Source organism: Mercenaria mercenaria, chromosome 5 (assembly GCF_021730395.1).
Source record: "Mercenaria mercenaria strain notata chromosome 5, MADL_Memer_1, whole genome shotgun sequence".
Lineage (NCBI taxonomy): Eukaryota > Metazoa > Mollusca > Bivalvia > Venerida > Veneridae > Mercenaria > Mercenaria mercenaria.
This window is the reverse complement of record NC_069365.1, coordinates 39,783,764-39,805,106: the sequence shown is the minus strand read 5'-3', so window position 1 is coordinate 39,805,106 and position 21,343 is coordinate 39,783,764. Positions and strand designations below refer to the sequence as shown.

Below are 21,343 nucleotides of genomic sequence, written 5' to 3'. Positions count from 1 at the left end.
ACTAAGTTTCATGAAGATACAGTCATAAATGTGGCCTCTAGAGTGTTAACAAGCTTTTCCTTTGATTTGACCCCGTGACCTAGTTTTTGACCCAACATGAACCAGATTCGAACTTGACCTAAAGATCATTAAGTTTAACATTCTGACTAAGTTTCATGAAGATACAGTCATAAATGTGGCCTCTAGAGTGTTAACAAGCTTTTCCTTTGATTTGATCCCATGACCTAGTTTTTGACCCAACATGACCCAGATTCGAACTTGACCTAAAGATCATCAAGTTTAACATTCTGACTAAGTTTCATGAAGATACAGTCATAAATGAGGCCTCTAGAGAGTTAACAAGCTTTTCCTTTGATTTGATCTAGTGACCTAGTTTTTGATCCCAGCTGACCCAGATATAAACTTGACCTAAAGATCACCAAGATAAACATTCTGACCAAGTTTCATTAAGATATGGTCATAAATGTGGCCTCTACAGTGTTAATTAGCTTTTCCTTTGATTTGACCGGGTGACCTAGTTTTTGATCCTACATGACCCAGATTCGAAACTGACCTTAGGATCATCAAGTTTAACATTCTGACCAAGTTTCATGAAGATATAGTCATAAATGCGGCATCTACAGTGTTAAAAAGCTTTTCCCTTGATTTGACCTGGTGACCTAGTTTTTGACCCCAGATGACCCAATATCAAACTCGTCCAAGACTTTATTAAGGATAACACTCTGACCAAGTTTCATTAAGATTGGGTCAAAATTGTGACCTCTAGAGTGTTAACAAGCTTTTCCTTTGATTTGACCTGGTGACCTATATTTTGACCCCAGATGACCCAATATCAAACTCGTCCAAGATTTTATTGAGGGTAACATTCTGACCAAGTTTCATTAAGATAGGGCCAAAATTGTGACCTCTAGAGTGTTAACAAGCTTTTCCTTTGATTTGACCTGACGACCTAGTTTTTGACCCCAGATGACCCAATATCGAACTCGTCCAAGATTTTATCGAGGGTAACATTCTGACTAAGTTTCATTAAGATTGGGCAAAAAATGTGACCTCTAGAGTGTTAACAGTCAAATTGTTGACGACGGACGGACGGACGGACGGACGGACGACGGACGACGACGGACGCCGGACACAGGGTGATCACTAAAGCTCACCTTTGAGCACTTCGTGCTCAGGTGAGCTAAAAAACAACAATCAGGTACCGCCTTAGGATTCCGACAGCCAAAATTAAGATGGGCATGATAACTTACTCATTATAAAGGGGGAGGGGATGCCAAAACAAGGGAGCGCAATTGCAAGGGGAAAGGATGGGGTTTTAAAACTCCTAACTTACTCAGAGTAAAGGGGGAGGGGATGTCAAAACAAGGGAACACAACTGCAAGGGGAAAGGATTGGGTTTTAAAACTCTTTTAGTTCATTGTTACATAAAAAATAAAAAGGGAGGTAATACATATAACCAATTTTTTAATTTTTTATGTCAAAATACATTGTTTTAAAAAATACTGTCCCTGATTTTTTAGTCTTTATCTACTGATCACTATAAATATTGTTTCATTGAAAGTGTGAAAGTTTTTATACACTGTGCAGTTTGTCAAATTAAAGGAAGTACATAATATATAATATTTAGACTCACAGGTTATCTAAACTATCTCACAAACTTTGAATTGACTGAAAAAGATAGTGTTGCAAGCTTTCGCGATCATAACAAGATTGTGAGAGACTCGCAAGTGTCTTTTTGTCCACACTCATATAAATCTTGCTATGATTGTGCAAACTTGCAAGGTCGCAATTAAAATCGCTAGGGTTCCAATCGCAAGTATGCGCAACCTTACAAGCTTGCAAGATTTTAAATAGGTTGTAGGAAGCGCGTGAATTAGTTTGCGCAAGCTTAAATAATGGTTGCGATAGTTCCAATCACAATCTTTGCTGCACGCTGAAACAAGTTTGCCGCACACTTGTTCGGCCTTAATGCAAGCTTAATTAAGCTTGCCATTTTGATTTTGGAATGCTGAGTACTGCAGGGTATTAAATGTTGACAATTGTTCTTAATGGTAATATTATTCCATTCCACTAGACAATTTTACTGTCTGCAGTCTACAGTAACTGTTGGTCTGAAAGATGTTATCTAGATACACTGTTATATTCTTAAAGTGATTATTAAACAAACTCAGAAATCAAATTTATTTCCATCCACATGTGAATAATCAGCTTTTTTTCTACCATTTTTTCTGTTGTAAAATGTGATAAGGCCATGCCAAATTTGTAGCTCTTCCAAACAACCCCATCAAAAATTTCATCAGGAAACAAAGAAAATGTGCAGGCTTAAATTAAATGCATGCAAAATGTAAGACAAAAATATCCTTCACTCGATTCCGCGTTCGGAAAACAAAATTATGAATATTTTGACCTACTATAGAACCTGTGTATCTATCAAGCCGACTTAACTAATAGCAAATGAACAAGGCTTGTTGTCTTTTATAAGCTTGCTTTCAAGGGCTGCATGACTGAATCTGCAGTCACCAAGATCATCTTGCCGCTTAATATGTGAATGCGTCATTCATCAAGTCAACAATTCCATGCTGCTACTCTATTTATCCTCACTTCCATACAAAGTCACGCACCTAATCAACAATGATAGACAGTTCTAAAATCATGTTCTGACTCAATAGAACTTAATTTTAACTTTTTCATCTTTTTTCTTGTCACTTGATATACAAATTCCCTGGTATTGACTATATTTTCAGAGTTCTTTTGACTGGATTACAATCCGGCTCACAATCCTAGACTGGTTTTCTGTCATATAAAGTAGACTGTATCACCAGCTCATTTGGCATAATTCCCTTTGATTGTGGTCCTTGTGGGCGATTACTGATGATTGAGTTCTTTTTGAAACTGACAAGTTTGATAGATGCACCAGTCTAAAACTAAAAGGAAATTCTTCTGGACTAGTATTTTTCTGGAATTAATCAGACTACAAAGAAAAGAGCATTATTTTTAAGCTGGATACCTATAACTTAAAATTAATGTTATTTTTTCTTGGAGATGTAAATGACTGGTGTATTTATAACTAGAGCTAAGGTCCCCCCACAGTACATTGCAATTTGATGAACACAAGATAATTATGTGGACTGTATGTATATAGCATAGCAACAAAAACAAAGTCCCATAACTCTGCAGAATGTTTTTCTGAAAGAAGCTAACATGCACCATGCACAAGTAAGGTTACAGTACTGATCACTTGTGTGAATGAAGTTTCATTAAATTGTGTGCAATGGTTCGGGATATTAGACGTGCACAAGACTGCATATGCAGACTCTTATGTGTATAGTATAGTAACAAAAAGCAAAGTCCTGATCACTTGTGTGAATGAAGTTTCATTAAATTGTGTGCAATGGTTCTGGAGATTAGGCGCGCACAAGACTGCATATGCAGACTCTATGTGTATAGTATAGTAACAAAAACCAAAGTCCCATAACTGTGCAGAATTTTTTTCTGAAAGAACCTTACATGCACTATGCAAAACTCTTTGTTATTACTACTATAAACACAGTCTGCAGTTTTCACAGAAAATCTATGACAAATGGTTTTTAATAATCTCAATTGTAACCAGATTGTCTAATTTTTAATCAAGAGACCTGTCTAGCCTCCTTTATCATCTTTTGGTAACAGTACCTTGAACTGCAATGTTGTATTTGGCTCTAGTGGATTTGCCAGGTCTGGATCCCACTGGACACTTGCGATGATTGTGATCCATGCTGGCAAAATCCACCAGAGCCAAATGCATCACTGCAGATCATGACACTTTTATCTGTTTCTAACTGCTTTATCAACTAAATCGGACTATAACTTCAGACAAATAAGGCTGAAAACTCGTTTAAAACTCTGAACTTTTTGATGCACAGAATGTCGCAACTAAATCAGGTAGTGCCACCACTGAATATTTTTCTGTATCTTATGCATCCAGTTAACCCTTACCCTGCTAAATTTCTTTGAACTTGTCCATCTTTCAACTTAGACAGTACCATTAACTGTTAAAAGTGGTGCTTGTCAAAAAGATATTGACTGAATGGCAGAAAGTGCAGATCATGATCAGACTGCACAGATATGCAAGTTGTTCATGATTTACACTGGTCGCAAAGGCTGAATCAATCCTTTCAAGCATGATTAGGGTTAAATAAAGATTTTTGTATTCATTAAATGAAATAAAGGCTGTATTTCAGAACAAAACTATATAATAACAATTGGTCACTGGTGGGATACTGACAAAATGAGTATTATAACTTTTTATATTTTAGCGAACTCTGCCTCATCTGATATAACCCTCAGAATTCACTTATGACTCACATGTTTCAGATCTTCTATACTAAACATTGGCAAGAATAGCATTGAAACACAGTAAGGTATTAATTTGATTAAAATTACATGCAGAAACCTACTTCAGGACTGAAGTCATCTAATTATAGAATTCATGCAGAACGCTAACTTAAGTTCTAATAAAACTCAAAAGCCTGATTTGCCTATCATGACAATAATTATGATGTTTTCGTGATTTGTGACCATTTACATCCTATTTATTACAGTACTATAAAATGACGGAATAAAAGTGTTCATTATATTCAACATAATACTGCAGAATATATTCCCAAGACAGACATATCTTCTGCATACAGATATTGTTGCTTTGGTGCAAAACTGTTATATCTATACATAAACTTTTTTGTGCTGTGTAGACAATATGAACAATCTGATCGAAATATGACTCACTATTCAATAATAATATGGATATCTAGCTATTAGTAACTCTATATATTAAACATAGCCTACTGATAAGGCACAAACCCTTTTCCATATGGTGGCTATAAATCTGTTTTAAATTAAGTAATACTTTACGTCTAGATTTAACCTAAATTAACTCTGTATTTCAAATCAACCAGACAGAAAATTTGTGCAGTTCCATTAACATCTGAGAAGGATTTTCCTCAAGTTTATTAAATGTCAGATTAATTAAAGGGAGGTAAAAATATACATCAAAAGAGCGCATTGTGACTTTTCCTTAATTCTGCAAACGTAAAATCATGCCACGAGTGTATGACCAAATATATTACTTTTTTGAGGTTTTATGTTTAAAGGTGAAGATTGCATGAAGTTCATCTATATAAGTCAGTTGGTAAGTCTTGCCATAATGTTCCATGAGTGTGAATATTAACTAAATAGGGTCATTTATGCAGGTTGTAGGACCACAAGTTGTTTTTTATGGTTTTAAGTTTGAAGGTTCTTGGTCAAATGATTCTCAAGTTATTGATCGGAAATGGTTTTCCATGTCCTGGCCCCTGTAACCTTGACCTTTAATAGAGTGACCCCGAAATCAATAGGGGTCATTAACACTGCATGTCCAATCATATCCTACGAAGTTTCTACATTCTGGGTGAAGTGGTTCTCAAGTTATTGATTGGAAATGGTTTACCACGTTCAGGCCCCTGCTACCTTGGCCTTTGATGGAGTGACCCCAATCTGGTGTTCCTTTTAATAACACTACTTTAAACACAACAAAAACAACATCCTTGGTTGACAGTCACCTGATCCAAAGAAATTCCAGTAAACACTGTTTTGAAAAATAAAAGGTTTCATAAGAACTTTTTGTTTGACAACACTTGGGTTAAGAAACTGTATCGTCTGATTCTGATACAAATTTGTTTTTTCATCAAAGCATAACCAAATATCTTGTCACTTGATGTCTGACAAAGCCCTATTTGTATGCACATCACGTAAAACCAATATGTGAGGTTGCGCCAATATTTTGTCCAGTAATTGCTGACTTTAATCTTGTATGGTAGAACATGGCGTAATTTGTCAAAGTAAATATGTGAGTAGAGTTACAATATAACATTCCCCACGTAATTCAATAAAACTGCTTCTTAGGATTTCTCCGAATCTAATTAATTCGGGGAATCGGAGGAACATTTTAAATCTCATCCTGCGTAACATTCCCTTAATTCTTAAGATATACTACACGCAATTTATTTCTTTATAAGATGTTATACTCCTTAAGGAATGGCGTCTTGTTTGTATTACGTTGCTGTTGTCATTTTTAAAGTCAGACAAATTTTCCAAAACTTGAAAATAGTCGTGTTAAAATACTGGCTGAGAAAACGTAACAACAAATAAATGTCAATTAAAAGAGAATGTCGTAATCACATTTTTGAATTTTAATGCTGATGTCTAAACAATGAACATTTAGTTACTTGAAAACAAACTTTTAGACGATGCAGAATTTCAAATCACAATAGTTAATGGTCATTTGTGAAAATAAACATAAGACATTACACAGAAGGAGTATTTAATAATTGAAACTCTGGTAAAAGGTAAAAAGTTGTTAAAAATCTAAACTCAAGTGAGTAAAAATGATTTCTTTATGTTACCAAGTTTGGTTGAAATCCAACTAACATTTTAAAATTAATCCAGGGTAAAGTTCACACACATATATAATACTGACTGCCGCAAATCAAATCGTGTAACAAGAACACTAACATTTTTTGCAAAAAGTAGATTAAAGGGATTTAAATTTTGCTGTTTTATCAAGAAATTGTATTTTTTGTAAGTAGATATATCACAGGTGAGACTAAAATCTACAGATGATTACTCTTGTTGTTAGTAAGGTAACTTGGATTAAAGCTGATCACAGGGATAAATATAGTGTTGTTAATAGACTAAGGGATTAGATAGTTGGTGTTAGTAGATCAAGGTATTAAATCTAAGAGCCTATATTATGTCAGATAAACCTATCAAATAACTGACATTTACACATTTCTTGATCTCACAGATCTGCATAAATATGTGAAAATGGCAAATAAACTACTCTGTAAGGAAAAAAAGAATGCTATACGAACTTATTTTCCATGTTTACAATATCGATCATGACTAATGAGATACAAAACAAGAGGGCCAAGATGGCCCTAGGTCGCTCACCTGAGTAACATGCCATAACAGTGTACACATGTTTTACCTAGTGATTTCATGGAGACAAATATTCTGACCAATTTTCATTAAGATTGGACCAAAAAACATGGCCTCTTGAGTGTAAACAAGCATTTTCTTTGATTTGACCTAGTGACCTAGTTTTTTACCCCACATGACCTAGATTTGAACTTGTCAAAAATTTCATGGAAACAAACCATTTGAGAAAGTTTCAGAAAGATTGGAGCAAACAAAGTGGGCCCTAGAGTGTATACAAGCTTTTCCTTTTGATTTGACCTAGTTTTGGATCCAACGTGACCCAGATTTGAAATCATCCAAAATTCATCTGAGATTTCATGCACACAAACATTCTGATTAAGTTTCATGCACAACAAATGAAAAATGCAGCCCCATGCACAAGGTTTTTTCTTTGATTTTTACAGGTGATCTAGTTTTTGAACCTAGATGATCCAGATTAAAATTTGGGCTAAAGATCATCAAGATCATCATTTTGACCAAGTTTCATGAAGATAGGGTCATAGACATGACCTCTGGAGCAGGGCTTCGGTTTTGGACCGATTTTTGACTTTTCAGACCGATTCGTGAAGTGAAAAAACGAAAAAAATCGGTCCCCTAAAAATGGAGGAAAGTATAAATTTCGGTCTGATATCTCAATACACGACCACCTGCCAAGCAGGAAATTGTTGGTCACACCCTCAGATAATCAATAAACGTGTCAATCGGTCTGACTGTCACTTTGATAATCGGTCCGTAATAAGCATGTGACGCAATCAGCGCTCGCGCGGCACATCCTTTAATGTTTGCAGACAGCCGACTGCAATGTATTAAACATTTTTGACTGGTTTCCAAATTTCTTTTATTTAGAATCCGACGGATGGTTTATTTCAAAAGGTTATATCTGATCACGGGTAAAAAACAAATGGTCACTGCATTTAATCATGTACATTATAGGTCTTTGATTTAAAGAGACATCACATGGAAAACCGATAAAAATATTTTTTATAATTACTTGATTTGAAAAAATTACATGACTCATTTGTTGGGGCTCCAGTTGAAACAAGTGCAGAAAATCGACTTTGAAACCCGACTGTACAAAAAAGAAAAAGAAAAAAAAAATGGACCGGCAAACATGAATGATAAAGAAAACCGGAGTGGCACTGTTTATCAAATTGGTCTTTTAAAAAAAACGTTTCAAAATGAAATTTTGTTTACATCAGAAGAGAACATATAACTTTATAAAATGTAGTTGCTTATTGAAGTACAACGTAAGTGAAATGAAATATCCGTGGCCAACCCGCATGACCTTTTGGTACTATACATGCGGGAAATTCGATCTCAGCGTTCACATAATGTACACATTCGGTCCGCGGCAGAGTATTCTTAAAATACTGAGGCTGTTTAGCAGAGAATATGTGTCGTGTAATTCACGTTGACGCATTGTATTTTACAGAATTCCGTCAAAGAATGAGGAAACATCACAAAGTATCTTCCGTGTATACGGTACCGAAGTCACATGCGTTGGCTTTTAGACTTGCTATGTACACGGTGTCAATGCCGGCAATTTTATCCTTGCAGGAAAAACATCGAAATTTAAACAAAGTAACGATCACACATAACACTGAATAACTGTCTTCATTGTATGGTAATTCTAGGTAACCGGTAACCCAGTTTAAATGCATGACATGCTTATTTCTTTACTCTATCACTTTTTACAAAATATAATGTAACATTGGAATGCGGTGGGTGGGGTAGCGCCGACTGCAGGATTTTTCGTTTCGGAGCGATTGAGTTATCAAAATTTCCGGAGCCCTGCTCTGGAGTATTATCAATCTTTTCCTTTGATTTGAACAGATGTTCTAGTTTTTGACCCCACATGACCCAGATTTGAACTTGACCTAAAGGTCATCAAGACAAACATTCTGACCAAGTTTCATAAGGATTGAGTCACAATTGTGGCCTCTAGAGTGTTCACAAGCTTTTCCTATGATCTGGCCTACTGACCTAGTTTTTAAACCCACATGACCCAGTTTCAAACTTGACCTAGAGGTCATCAAGACAAACATTCTGGCCAAGGGTCATAACTGTGGCCTCTAGAGTGTTCAAAAGCTGTTCCTTTGATTTGACCTGGTGACCTAGTTTTTTATCCCACATGACCTAGATTCAAAACTGACCTAGAGATCGTCAAGACAAACATTCTGACCAAGTTTCATAAAGACTGAGTCACAAGTGTAGCCTCTAGAGTGTTCACAAGCTTTTCCTATGATCTGGCCTAGTGACCTAGATTTTGATCCCACATGACCCAGTTTTGAACCTGAGCTAGAAATCAACAAGACAAACATTCTGACCAAGTTTCATAAAGATTGGGTCACAACTGTGGCCTCTAGTGTTCACAAGGCAAATGTTGACACACGACGGACGACACACGCTGGACAATGACTGGTCACAATACCTCACCTTGAGCACTTGGTGCTCAGGTGAGCTAAAAAGTAATCAAGTAATTTTGAAGTCATGTAACATTAAGTAAGAGCTAGCAAGTTTTAAATCTTGAAAAAGCATAATAATGTAAATAGAAATAAACAGAAATAATTTAAATTGTTTCTCATACACTTAAAGCAGTTGTTTTCCTAACAAAAATCTGTTTCTCCCAGTATCAAACATCAAGATCCCAAAAAACACAAATGGCTCTTAGATATAATTTGGTTTTATATATAAGATTTACTTACACTTTAAACCAAGATCCTTTTACCCTGAAATTGTAAAATATACTTCTAAATTGTTTTTAAATCAGTCATCTTTATTTCAATCCTTTGGCAAATAGAAAGATATTCGAGATTTACTGCAAAATAAATACAAAATTGTAACATAAAGATAATGACTCACTTTTTTCATGTATTGTAGATTTGAACCATTTTTGCCAGTCTTATTTGTGATTTGACTGTCAGTCTCATATTAGACCCTGGTATAAAAAATGACTACATTCATACTGAATATGTACAAGTACCTGTGACATGAAGGAATCTGAGGTGTCAGAACATTTCACTTTGACACAGTGTAAAACCTTTATATGAAATTTAAACCTGTAGACTTACTTGATCAAATTTATCAGGCACGTTTTAACAGAGGCCGCCACATTTTTTGTTATGAACATAAAATAATTATTATTTTCTTGTTAAATTAAATGTTTAATAATTGTTTTCTCATGTACTTGTCATAGGTTTGACTATATGATTAACATAATAGAAAGTACTATAAAATGCAGTTTTGATTATTTCCCTTTATGACCCTGACTTCATAATTTCGTGTGTAATATTGAAAGTAGCGTTTTTCTAACTAGCCTTAATTTGAACAGCAGCATTATTACATAAAATTAAAAGCATCAAGAAAGAAGCTTCAACTACACACTGGCATAGAAGTAGAAGTCACAACCTCTCTATAATGCTGGCTGACAACAACTGAAGTGACACATCGTTAATTAAATCAATGAAAATTAGCAAAAATGAAATCTTCACCAATTGCATCCAATCTTTAAAATTCAACAAAACATACAGAAAAATCTCAAATCAAGAAACAAATTGTAACCATTAATTTTGCAAGACAAATTTATCACATTTCAACTGCACAATTTAACTAAATTTTGTAACAATTTTGGTAAGATGGATTAAAAAAAAAATTGTCATCATTTGACAAAAAACTTTATTCTGGTAATCAAAAAAAGTACTTAAATTTTAAGCAGTGGTTAAACTTCAAATACTTAAAAAACATTTAAACAATCAGCAGCTAGCCTAAATAACAGTACAAATCTTTTCTCCACAAAGCAGACCAAAGTGTCCAAAGTATTTTATTAGAATGAAACTAAAATAAATCAAACAAAACCATTTCCTTTCAATCTGCAGCAATCTGCTGTTATCCTATTAAAATTGTTATGAGATTTGCCAGCACCCTGAAGAGAAAATCTAATGAAAAAGGCAGCAGAAACAGAATGTCACAAATCAATGAATTAAATAACAACACCATGTAAAACCCCCGTCTATCGCTGTTATTCAGACTGCCAAAATAGGAAGATGTCACCAGACTTTTAATCATGAGCATTTATTAAAGCAGGAAAAATCAAACTGTGACCTTGATCTACTGACCACTGTCAATCATCCTTAATAACATTATAATGAAGTTTGACCACTGTTAAAAGGCCTTAGCGACTTCTCTAGTTAATGATCAGAAACCAAATGGTTCACTAACAGACAGACGGACAGACAGACAGTGACAAACATGTGCAAAACAATATACACATATATTTTTCAAAGGAGGACGTTAAAAATTTCCTATAAAGATTAATTCTGAAGCAACAGAATTTCTAATTTTTGAAATAAAACAGCAGCTGAAAAGAACAGATTTGCCGCTGTTATAAAGGGAAGAAACTATCAAAATAAATTCCCTGAAAATGACTGCCTCGCTGATTACTCTCTGGGACTGATCATCTTATTGGGCGCCAAAATAGTTTTTATGTGTGCAATCAGAAGTTGCAGATATCAAATGGAGAACTTATTTCACACAATAGCTGTTTATTATCAACGATACATAAAAACAAACTCCCAAAAGACATAAAAGTAATTGTTTTTTCTTTCAATCAGTCTTCCTATAATAATATTAGAAGACAAAGAAGAGACGATCACAGCAGGAATGAGCAAAATTCTCCACATTTATAATATTATATTTTACCATTCCTGAAAAAGAACATCATAGAAGTCTTCTGTTTTCATGCATAAAATTTACATATATATTTTTTTTTAAACTATATGCCCTGTTTTTTTAACTTAAATATCAAATGATGGTACATTGTAACATTTCAGTTCTTTTGATACACAGAACTTCTTATTTTGTGTACTTATTTAGTTCCAATCCAAATTTTGTTGATAAACCCTATTTTCTGAAAGTTAAGAATATACTTAGAAAATTAAGCAAAAACACAACCCTGTGACCTTGACCTTTGACTTACTAACCCATAAAACTATAAGGGTCATCTACTTCATAAGCCCAATCATGCTACAAAGCTTGAAGGCTCTTGGTCAAGTGATTCTCAAGTTATTGGGCAGAAACCATTTGCTCTACTGACAGACAGATGATCTGACCGATATGAGCATACCCCCAACTCTTTGAAGAGGGGCCATAATAATCAAAAACGTGACAAATCTTTGAAAAAACATGTGACACATCTTGCCAAAAACATGTGACAAATCTCTGTGAAAACAAGTGACAAATTTTGCCACAACATGTGACACATCTTGCCAAAAACATGTGACAAATCTCTGTGAAAACAAGTGACAAATTTTGCCACAACATGTGACACATCTTGCCAAAAGCATGTGACAAATCTCTGTGAAAACAAATGACAAATTTTACCACAACAAGTGACACATCTTGCCAAAACTTGTGGACAAATCTGTGTGAAAACAAGTCACAAAATTTGCCATAAGATGTGACACATCTTGCCAAAAACATGTGACAAATCTCTGTGAAAACTGCCTGGCAACAAGAAAAGGTTAAATAGCTTAACAACAATATATTTTGCTATAAATTTTCCATTTAATATCTATTTATAACCAAGTGCTCAGTAAACAGGATCATTTGCAATGTAATCAAGTTACGCTGGAAGTTCCAGGAAGCCTAAGCAGACATGGAAGTCTGGTAAATACCATACAACATAAAACATATTTATAAATTCTGGAAAATTCAAGTATGGCCTATTCCCTAGAAAATCCTTACAAGGACAATGCCTCCATGTGTACAGGTCATAAAGATATTTTTGGGAGCATTTATGTCAGAAATAAGTTTGACTGCCCAATTTATAATCCTTATGTCTCAGAAGTATTTTCAATATTGTACAGACTACACAATCATCTTATGAACAGATACTGCATAAAAGTACTGCATAAAACGTTGGTACGACTTCAATGTAACATTTTACAATTTATGAATGCTAAATGAAAGCGCCTTCAAAGCTTATTAAAAAAAGCATAAAAATGCAGTTGTTTTCATTTTAAAAATTTTAAATGTCATTGTCCCTCTAATATCATGCAGCAGTCCCAACACTAACACAACTGCCTCAAACAACTTTTTATTTCTTACTATATATTTTATATTATATCATAATTATATTGCAATCATATATTGCAACTAGAAGGTGTTTTTGTCACAAAAACATATGTCTCCACCCTATGTTTTTTTGTTTGTTTGTGTTGGGTTTAACGCCGTTTTTCAACAGTATTTCAGTCAGTTAACCTAACCAGTGTTCCTGGATTCTGTACCAGTACAAACCTATTCTCCACAAGTAACTGCCAACTTCCCCACATGAATCAGAGGTGGAGGACGAATGATTTCAGACACAATGTTGTTTATCAAATCGTCACGGAAAACATACGCCCCGCCCAGGGATCGGCCCCGCCCAGGGATCGAACTCACGATCCCGCAATCCGTAGACCAATGCTCTACCTACTGAGCTAGGTATACCTTTAGCTCTGGAAGCCATTTTGTGCAGCGAAGCGAAACATGTCGGCGATATGCACAACTAGGCTTTGTACTGATCACTCTTGTGAAGTTTCGTTGAAATCCAGCCAGCAGTATTGTCCAGTGAAAGACGGACAAGATTGTCCTGTGAAAGCCGGACAAGATTTTTCTATTTTTAGCTCTGGTGGCCATTTTATGCAGTGAAGCAGAATGTGCCAGCAATATGCAAAACTACTGTTGGTACTGATTGCTCCTGTGAAGTTTTGTAGAAATCCAGCCAACAGTCTGACCTGTGAAAGCCAGACAAGATTTTTCTATCTTTTAGCTCTTTCGGCCATCTTGTGCAGCGAAGCGAACGTGCCGGCGACATGCACAACTAGGCTTGGTACTGATCACTCCTGTTAAGTTTCTTCGAAATCCGGCCAGCAGTTTGCCCTGTAAAAGCCGGACAAGCTTAATATGGACGGACGGACAGTAAAGGCAAAAACAATATGTCTCCCCTACCTATGGGGGAGACATAATAAAATATATGTTTCTATTTTTTTTAAAGATATATAATGTAATTCTATAATACTGACCATTTTAAAAGTATTGGGCAGTTTATAATACAGGACCAAAAACTTTTTTGTGGATGTTAAGTTTGCTTTTATCAAGTCAGCAAAATAAATTAATTTTGATAATTCAGTCATTTACAGCTAAACGTACCAAACGTATAAAAATACCGATTGAAAGACCTTTGCATCTTGTTCACATTTTATGTCATTTTCACATGTTTATATAGAAATAATTGGACACATTTATGTATAAACGCTTAGAAAATATCGATTTTTTTCTAAATGACACAAGTATATATTTTACGATCCTCAGTTTTCTTCAGGAAAGTCTTATTTGTTGCTAACTCAATGTAAGTAGCAATATTCTTACGCTGTTTCCATACTCCTTGGACAAACAAAACAAATTATGGCTATAAAGACGGACATTTTCTGTGGACCTAATACCAATCGGCTGACTAATAAGAGGAGCTCCCCCGTCGGTAATTAAATGTATCGCGGGAAGCTAGGATGTCTATAGATATCATCAGCTGGGATGTTTGTTAAGACAATCTATGATCGCCCTATTGACAGGAAAACATTTCCAAATATCCTTGCTAATATCACCGAAATTAAGGAAAACTTTTTCCGTATTGATTTTGCCGCAAAACAGAACAACCCCCCAAAATAAAAGCATATTCTCTTGTCAATATTATGCAAATAGTGTGGTAAATAATATTCCAGTATTCATGTTTTCTTAGGGTATCGCTTATGTTGAGATGTATAATTTCTAAGTGGTGGTAATGTGACTTTATTCAAATGAAGCATTCTCATATGCCTGCAGCAAATTTTGTCTGCAGCTAAAGGGTCAAGTTCATGTTTAATTGAAAACCCGCCTCAGAAAGCATTTTTACAGAAAACTGTAATAATTCATTCATTGCAGGCATAAAATTTCTTTGTTTCAACCAAACTGGCAATTTTGTGGGGGCGTAAATATGCAAATTCTTCATTTTATGGATCAAAAAGTTGGGATTTAATTTTGTGTGTGTTGACAATGAAAAGTCCACAAAAATTAGTCCCCTACAAGTAACAAGAATTTCACAATAATGCTTCATAAAATCTGCCTTTTAATGTTTGACATTTGTATTTTTCCAGTAAAACAAAAATAAAACTGCCTCTATTTCTAAAGTGTTAATATTATACCTTCTAACGGGTTATGATACAGGGTCCAGTAGTGTTCAAGCTGCCGTTGTCGGCGGTATAGGTTTCTATACCAGTACATATTCAAATTGAACTTCCGAGTTCGAGACCTCCTTGTACATAATTTGTTATAGTTGTAAGCGGAATTGTACACAACAGTCGACATTAAGCCGGCTTCAGAGTGATGTGCTTCACAGTAACTTTGTTTTGTCTTCCTCGTAAAACACTTCTCCAATCAAAAACACATGGGATTCCCCTTCTAGACATGGTCTTCAATGAATGACGTTTCCTCCGTCGAGATTTGAAATCTTTGAAAATTCATGCGTTTTCTTGACTTGTTTCACATGATTTATGCTTGCAAGTTTTTGTTTGTTACTAGGTTATAATTAGATATTTGTTAGAATGGGAAATATTTCTCCTAGCTTGTAATTAGTCATATATCATTGCCACCAAAATGAGTAAGACTTTATCCTAAGATCTGAGCTTCAAATAAAATCATAGACTTCAGTGTTATCATTAAAAGTACAACAAACTATTATGGAGCAACTGAAAATAAAGGACTTCCATGCCATATCACCTTACTTTTATTTTAGTGTGTATTTATATATATATATAAAAAAATAACAATATAAAAAGAATTCAAGCACATTAAAATTCCATTATGATTTAATGTTGCATTGAAAAACAATTTAAAGGCTTCTTTACATGCAGTCAAGATTTATAGCAATGTAACCGGGTCCATTTTTCTCGGGGAAATTAGCTACTATTAATCAAGTGGTAGAGTTCTAATATTCTTTTATTCCATTCTAAATAATAATATTGTATCACTTTTCAATAATTCCAATGTATCAATTCATAGTACATAATAATTTATTATTCTCAAAGTTTCCAAAGTATTTCTTGCCTAAAATATTAGAATATCAATTTTGACTAATTTTTCCTGTGCCTAATACAAAAACCTAAAAAAAACTCCAATTCCAAAAACTGACTTCTTTCAACTTTCCCTCCAAACTCTGCAACCTATTCATTCACGCCCACTTCATACTTCAACCAATCACATCACACATGCATCATATTTCAACCAATCATATCACACATGCATACATTAAAACTTGACCAGTACTTGTCTACTCCAGTGGCTTATTACTTCTGATACTAATTAACACTTACTAATTAAATTATTACCATATCAAATTCTGTCTGGAATATCTTTTGAAGTAGCAGACCAAATCAAATGCACATATGTTTAGCTATAATTATTTCTAAATAAGTAATAAACTGTAAAAAGGTAAGGGCACTCTGATAAAATAATGACTTAATGTTATTTTAATGATTTGCATAATAAAGATATATCTAAAATATAGAACTGGTCACAGCAACACTATCAGAACTTTGAATGACTCTATGAACAAGGTCTGATAAAATAAAAGGGAGGTAATTGAGAAATGCTACATTAAAATAATACCCATCATTTGCAGGACAAAAATTTCAAAATAGGTCCAAAAAGTAGAAGATTTTGTGGGTATATGACTTTGTGGATTTCAAATATTGAATATGAAATTAATGGAAATCTTACTTTTGTTGGAATTTAATTTTGGGGATGAAATCCGTAAAAATTAATCCCCTACAAATATTATTTATTTCACAGTTAATAATGTCAATTCAGTAGATACTTCGGTTGTAATACAGTCAGTTTAAATCACATATTTCTACTGTGTCACTAACACTCTATTATATTTTTTACTTGTTTTTATAAATAAATACTGCCCACACCTACTGTATCCCCGAATTCTTATTTATATTTATAATATTTTTTTTTTCTAATTAAAAAAAAATCATGTAAGCCCCTTTGATGTAACTGTGACAAGATTGCCCAACAACAAACTCATTAAAATTTACACAGCTGAGTTTGTCAGGTGTCATTTTCATCAAATAATTTTTACTTTTTTCTCAAGATAAGGTATAAATAAGATGTTAGGCATTTCTTCATATGAAATGTTAAAATTATCACCGGAGGAAATTCTCATTATAGTGCTTTACGATATTTACGATCAAAGAGACGGATACTTTAAACTGTCAAGACCTAACTCTGCATTAAGTAGAACATATTTCGGATTTCAGAAAATAAAATAAGATCAAAAACAAAAAATTTGCTTTCATATTCCAAACCAATTACTGAGTAAATGAAAATATAAATTTTTCAAGAAAATAAAATACACAGTAATTTCAGTTGTGATTAGGGAACTGTCGTAACTATTCCCTGCCCCCCCCCCCCCCCCCCTCCACAACCGTGGCCATTTATCATCAGTATTTCTGTTATATAAAACATATAAACATAGCCATGAAATTCTGGTTTCCGCAAGTAAATGGCAACTCACCCACATCAATCTGAGTTGGAGGATTTTTAGATATTATTGTCTTCAGACAAATCTTTATGCAGGTCATTAAAATCTGAAATAACAAAGTCATATCTTAATCCTTTTGCTGTTTAATTCCAGACAATTTGTTTCCCACTTAATGCAAATCGGATTAAATGCATACCATTTGACTTTCAGCAATTTGTTTACCTCTTATACGCAAATCAGATTACGCAAAACAACAAACCTAAATTTGAATTCCCTCCCATTTCCTCTGTCAAATGTAGGATAGATTTCAAGATCTGGAGACCGTTTAGAATTCCATGAATAAAATTTAAATGTCAATATCAATAAAGGGGAAACTTAAGCATTACCAGCTTCGGAAAATTTCAGAACTTACCTCGTCTCAAGTTTAAAATGGCAACAATCTCAGAAGACTTATTGAAAAATATAAAATTGTTTCCCCATTACAGGCACTGCAGTACATAGAAACTATGACAACAAAAATAATTTTTTAGATATCAGGAAATTATTGCTATAAATTTTCTTAAGAATTCTTGAATCTTTAAGTTACTGATAGATTATAGTTATGGAAACACATGAGACTTACTTAGATCTTACTAATTTTCCCATTCAAAATTAAGAAGCGTTTGTAATGGGGTACCCGAGGTAAACTGTTTTATATTAAGGATATAGGTAATAGGACTCAATTTCACCAAAAGCGTACATACAACTTGATAATGTAAGCTTTAAACAAGAGCTGTCCGTAAGACAGCGCGCTCGACTTTTCTCAGTGCTTGACTCTGAATTAGAGCTTTGCCAGTAAAAAAAAACAAGTTAAAAAGGGACATAACTCTGTCAAAATTCAAATCAGAGTTATGGGAATTGTGTCTCCTGGTGTAGACTTTGATAGTAAATAACTATTTTGAGTTTCAAGTCAAAAGCTTTAATAATAAGAGATATTTGACCTTATAAAAAAAATTTAACAAAAAAATCTAAGTTAAAAAGGGACATAATTCTGTCAAAATTCAAATCAGAGTTATGGGGATTGTTTCTCCTGGTGTAGACTTTGATGGTAAACAAGTACTTTAAGTTTCAAGTCAAAAGCTTTGATAGTAACAGAGATATCTGACCTTATCAAAAACTTTAACAAAAAATTCTAAGTTAAAAAGGGGCATAATTCTGTCAAAATTCTAACCAGAGTTATGCGAATTGTGTCTCCTGGTGTAGATTTTGATACTTAATAACTACTTTGAGTTTCAAGTCAAAAACTTTAATAGTAACAGAGATATTGGACTTTATCAAAAATGTTCACAAAAAATTCTAAGTTAAAAAGGGGCATAATTCAGTCAAAATTCAAACCAGAGTTAAGGGGATTGTTTCTCCTGGTGTAGACTTTGATGGTAAACAAGTATTTTAAGTTTCAAGTCAATAGCTTTGATAGTAACAGAGATATTTGACTTTATCAAAAACTTTAACCAAAAATTCTAAGTTAAAAAGGGGCATAATTCTGTCAAAATTCATATCAGAGTTGTGGGGATTATTTCTCCAAGTGTAGACTTTGATAGTGAATAACTATTTTAAGTTTCAAGTCAATAGCTTTGATAGTAACAGGGATATTTGACTTTATCAAAACCTTTAAACGGCGACGCCAACGCCGACGCCAACACCGACGCTGACGCCGGGGCGAGTACAATAGCTCTACTTTTTCTTCAAAAGTTGAGCTAAAAATGTCAAACGATAGAAATAAGGTGCATATTGACAAGTTCTTAGTGACAGAAGTTCTCAAAAATTTCCTTTAGATTACCTCCCCTGATAATTTTAGTTTTTCATGAGTTATCTCCCCTGAAAACTAGAAAAAGATGATTTTCTCCTTTTCCCTACGGGGAATTTTAGATTTCTTTTTGATATTTGTATCAGAATCATATAATACAGCTTTCTACCGCAAAATTTTCTCGAAACTGAAGTTCAGATTCTCATAATCAAAGAAATTATATATTTCCCATAGGCATCAATGTTAACTTCAATACTGATTATCTCCCCAAAAAAATGATAAAATTTGAAAAGTCTCAGTGAAAAATTTTTAATTTTAAATGTCTTTAAAGTGACCAAATTTCATATTTAAATATTACCATCCAGTTACAAGATATGAAATATGGCTATTACACCAGGTTATCCTTAAACAGCCAATAAGTACGAATCTTCTGTGGTGTCTACTGGTCAAGAAGGTAAAGACGTTTTCATTGCTGAGACTGCCCAAGTTTGATTCCCAACAACGATATTAGTTTTCTTGATTTTGCATTTTTTAAGACAGTCCCATTACTCTTAATTTCAGCAGAAAAGTTTCGTAATTATCTGGTTTTAGAAAACATAACTAAACCAGTACTTTTCAATACTAAAATTATAGTTTAGAAAAAAATTCAAAAATATAAATTGGTCGAATTAATATTTTGTTTTTTATTTTAAATTTCACAATTTGAACAACAAGAGCTGTCAGAGGACAGCAACGCTCGACTATTCAACAGCCTTGTCGATTGAATGAATACGAGTCGAAAAAGGGACATAATTTAGTAAAAAGCAAAATAGGGTTATGGAACCTGCATAGTGCTTATCAGCTCAGGACAGTGGACAAGTGTGTGAAGTTTCAATCCATTCCCATTAGTGGATACTGAGATACCAGCTTACATACAAAAACTTAACCAAAAATTTCTATGTTGAAAAAGGGGCATAATTTTGAAAAAAAGCAAAATAAAGTCATGGGACCTGCTTTGTGCATGTCAGATCATGACAGTGAACAAGTGTGTGAAGTTTCAATCCATTCCAATTAGTGAGTACTGAGATACCAGCTTACATACAAAACCTTAACCAAAAAATTCTAAGTCGAAAAAGGGGCATAATTTTGTAAAAAAGCAAAATAGAGTTATGGAACCTGTGCAATGTAAGTCAGTTTATCACAGTAAATAAGTTTGTGAAGTTTCAATCCATTCCCACAAGTGGTTACTGAGATACCAGCTTACATACAAAACCTTAACCAAAAATTTCTAAGTCGAAAAAGGGGCATAATTTTGTAAAAAAGCATAATAGAGTTATGGAACCTGTGCAATGTAGGTCAGTTTATCACAGTGAATAAGTGTGTGAAGTTTCAATCCATTCCCACAAGTGGTTGCTGAGATACCAGCTTACATACAAAAACTTAACCAAATCGGGACGCGGACGCGGACACGGACGCAGACGCCGACGCGGACGCCGACGCATGGGCGAGTCCAATAGCTCTACTATTCTATGAATAGTCGAGCTAAAAATAATCATTTAGCTATTTTCTTCGCAGCATTTTGATTTTGTCAAGACAATACAGTTCAGGGCTGTGCCTGATTCATGCAACGACAATTTAACCATAAGGGTACAAACCATCAACCTATATTTTGCCGCAAGCCAGCTAAATTACATTCTGAATACGAGGCACTGATATTGATCATTATATATCCGTAAAATTTATATGAAACTAAACTGATGTTATAATTTTCATAACTTGAACATTTAATATTTACATATTTACTACATTTCATACTATCAAAGTGACTGCAGTCAGCATTATTTATAAATATTTACTCAATATTTTTATTTTTTTCAAAGGGTTGCTTTAATTGTTCAAACACATTTCAACTGTTTTTTTTTTGGTTTTCTTTTAATTACTTTTTTGAATAACATATCCATGCTTAAAAAAATACCTGATCAGATTTGCAAATTTTATTTATTCCGATAAAAATTATCTATTTTATA

At 33.9% G+C, this 21,343-nt stretch overlaps 1 protein-coding gene across 9 annotated transcripts in view; it reads right to left on the bottom strand.

Annotated features, from left to right (window-relative positions):
* Window positions 1-21,343, bottom strand: part of LOC123556951 (amyloid beta precursor protein binding family B member 2-like) — a 125,176-nt gene that overhangs the window by 63,469 nt on the left and 40,364 nt on the right. For 4 of the 9 annotated variants that reach the window (XM_045348069.2, XM_053543271.1, XM_053543269.1 and 1 more), the window contains one exon: window positions 9,699-9,722. The exons of 2 other annotated variants lie outside the window; for them this stretch is intronic. Coding sequence is in view for 3 of the 7 variants with exons in the window: in XM_045348066.2 (XP_045204001.2) it covers window positions 15,210-15,372 (163 nt within the window). In the remaining 4 variants the exon portion in view is untranslated. Of the gene's footprint in view, window positions 1-9,698; window positions 9,723-15,209; window positions 15,582-21,343 lie in introns of all 9 variants that reach the window. 3 more of the 9 variants (XM_045348066.2, XM_045348071.2, XM_045348065.2) reach the window with 1 other exon arrangement.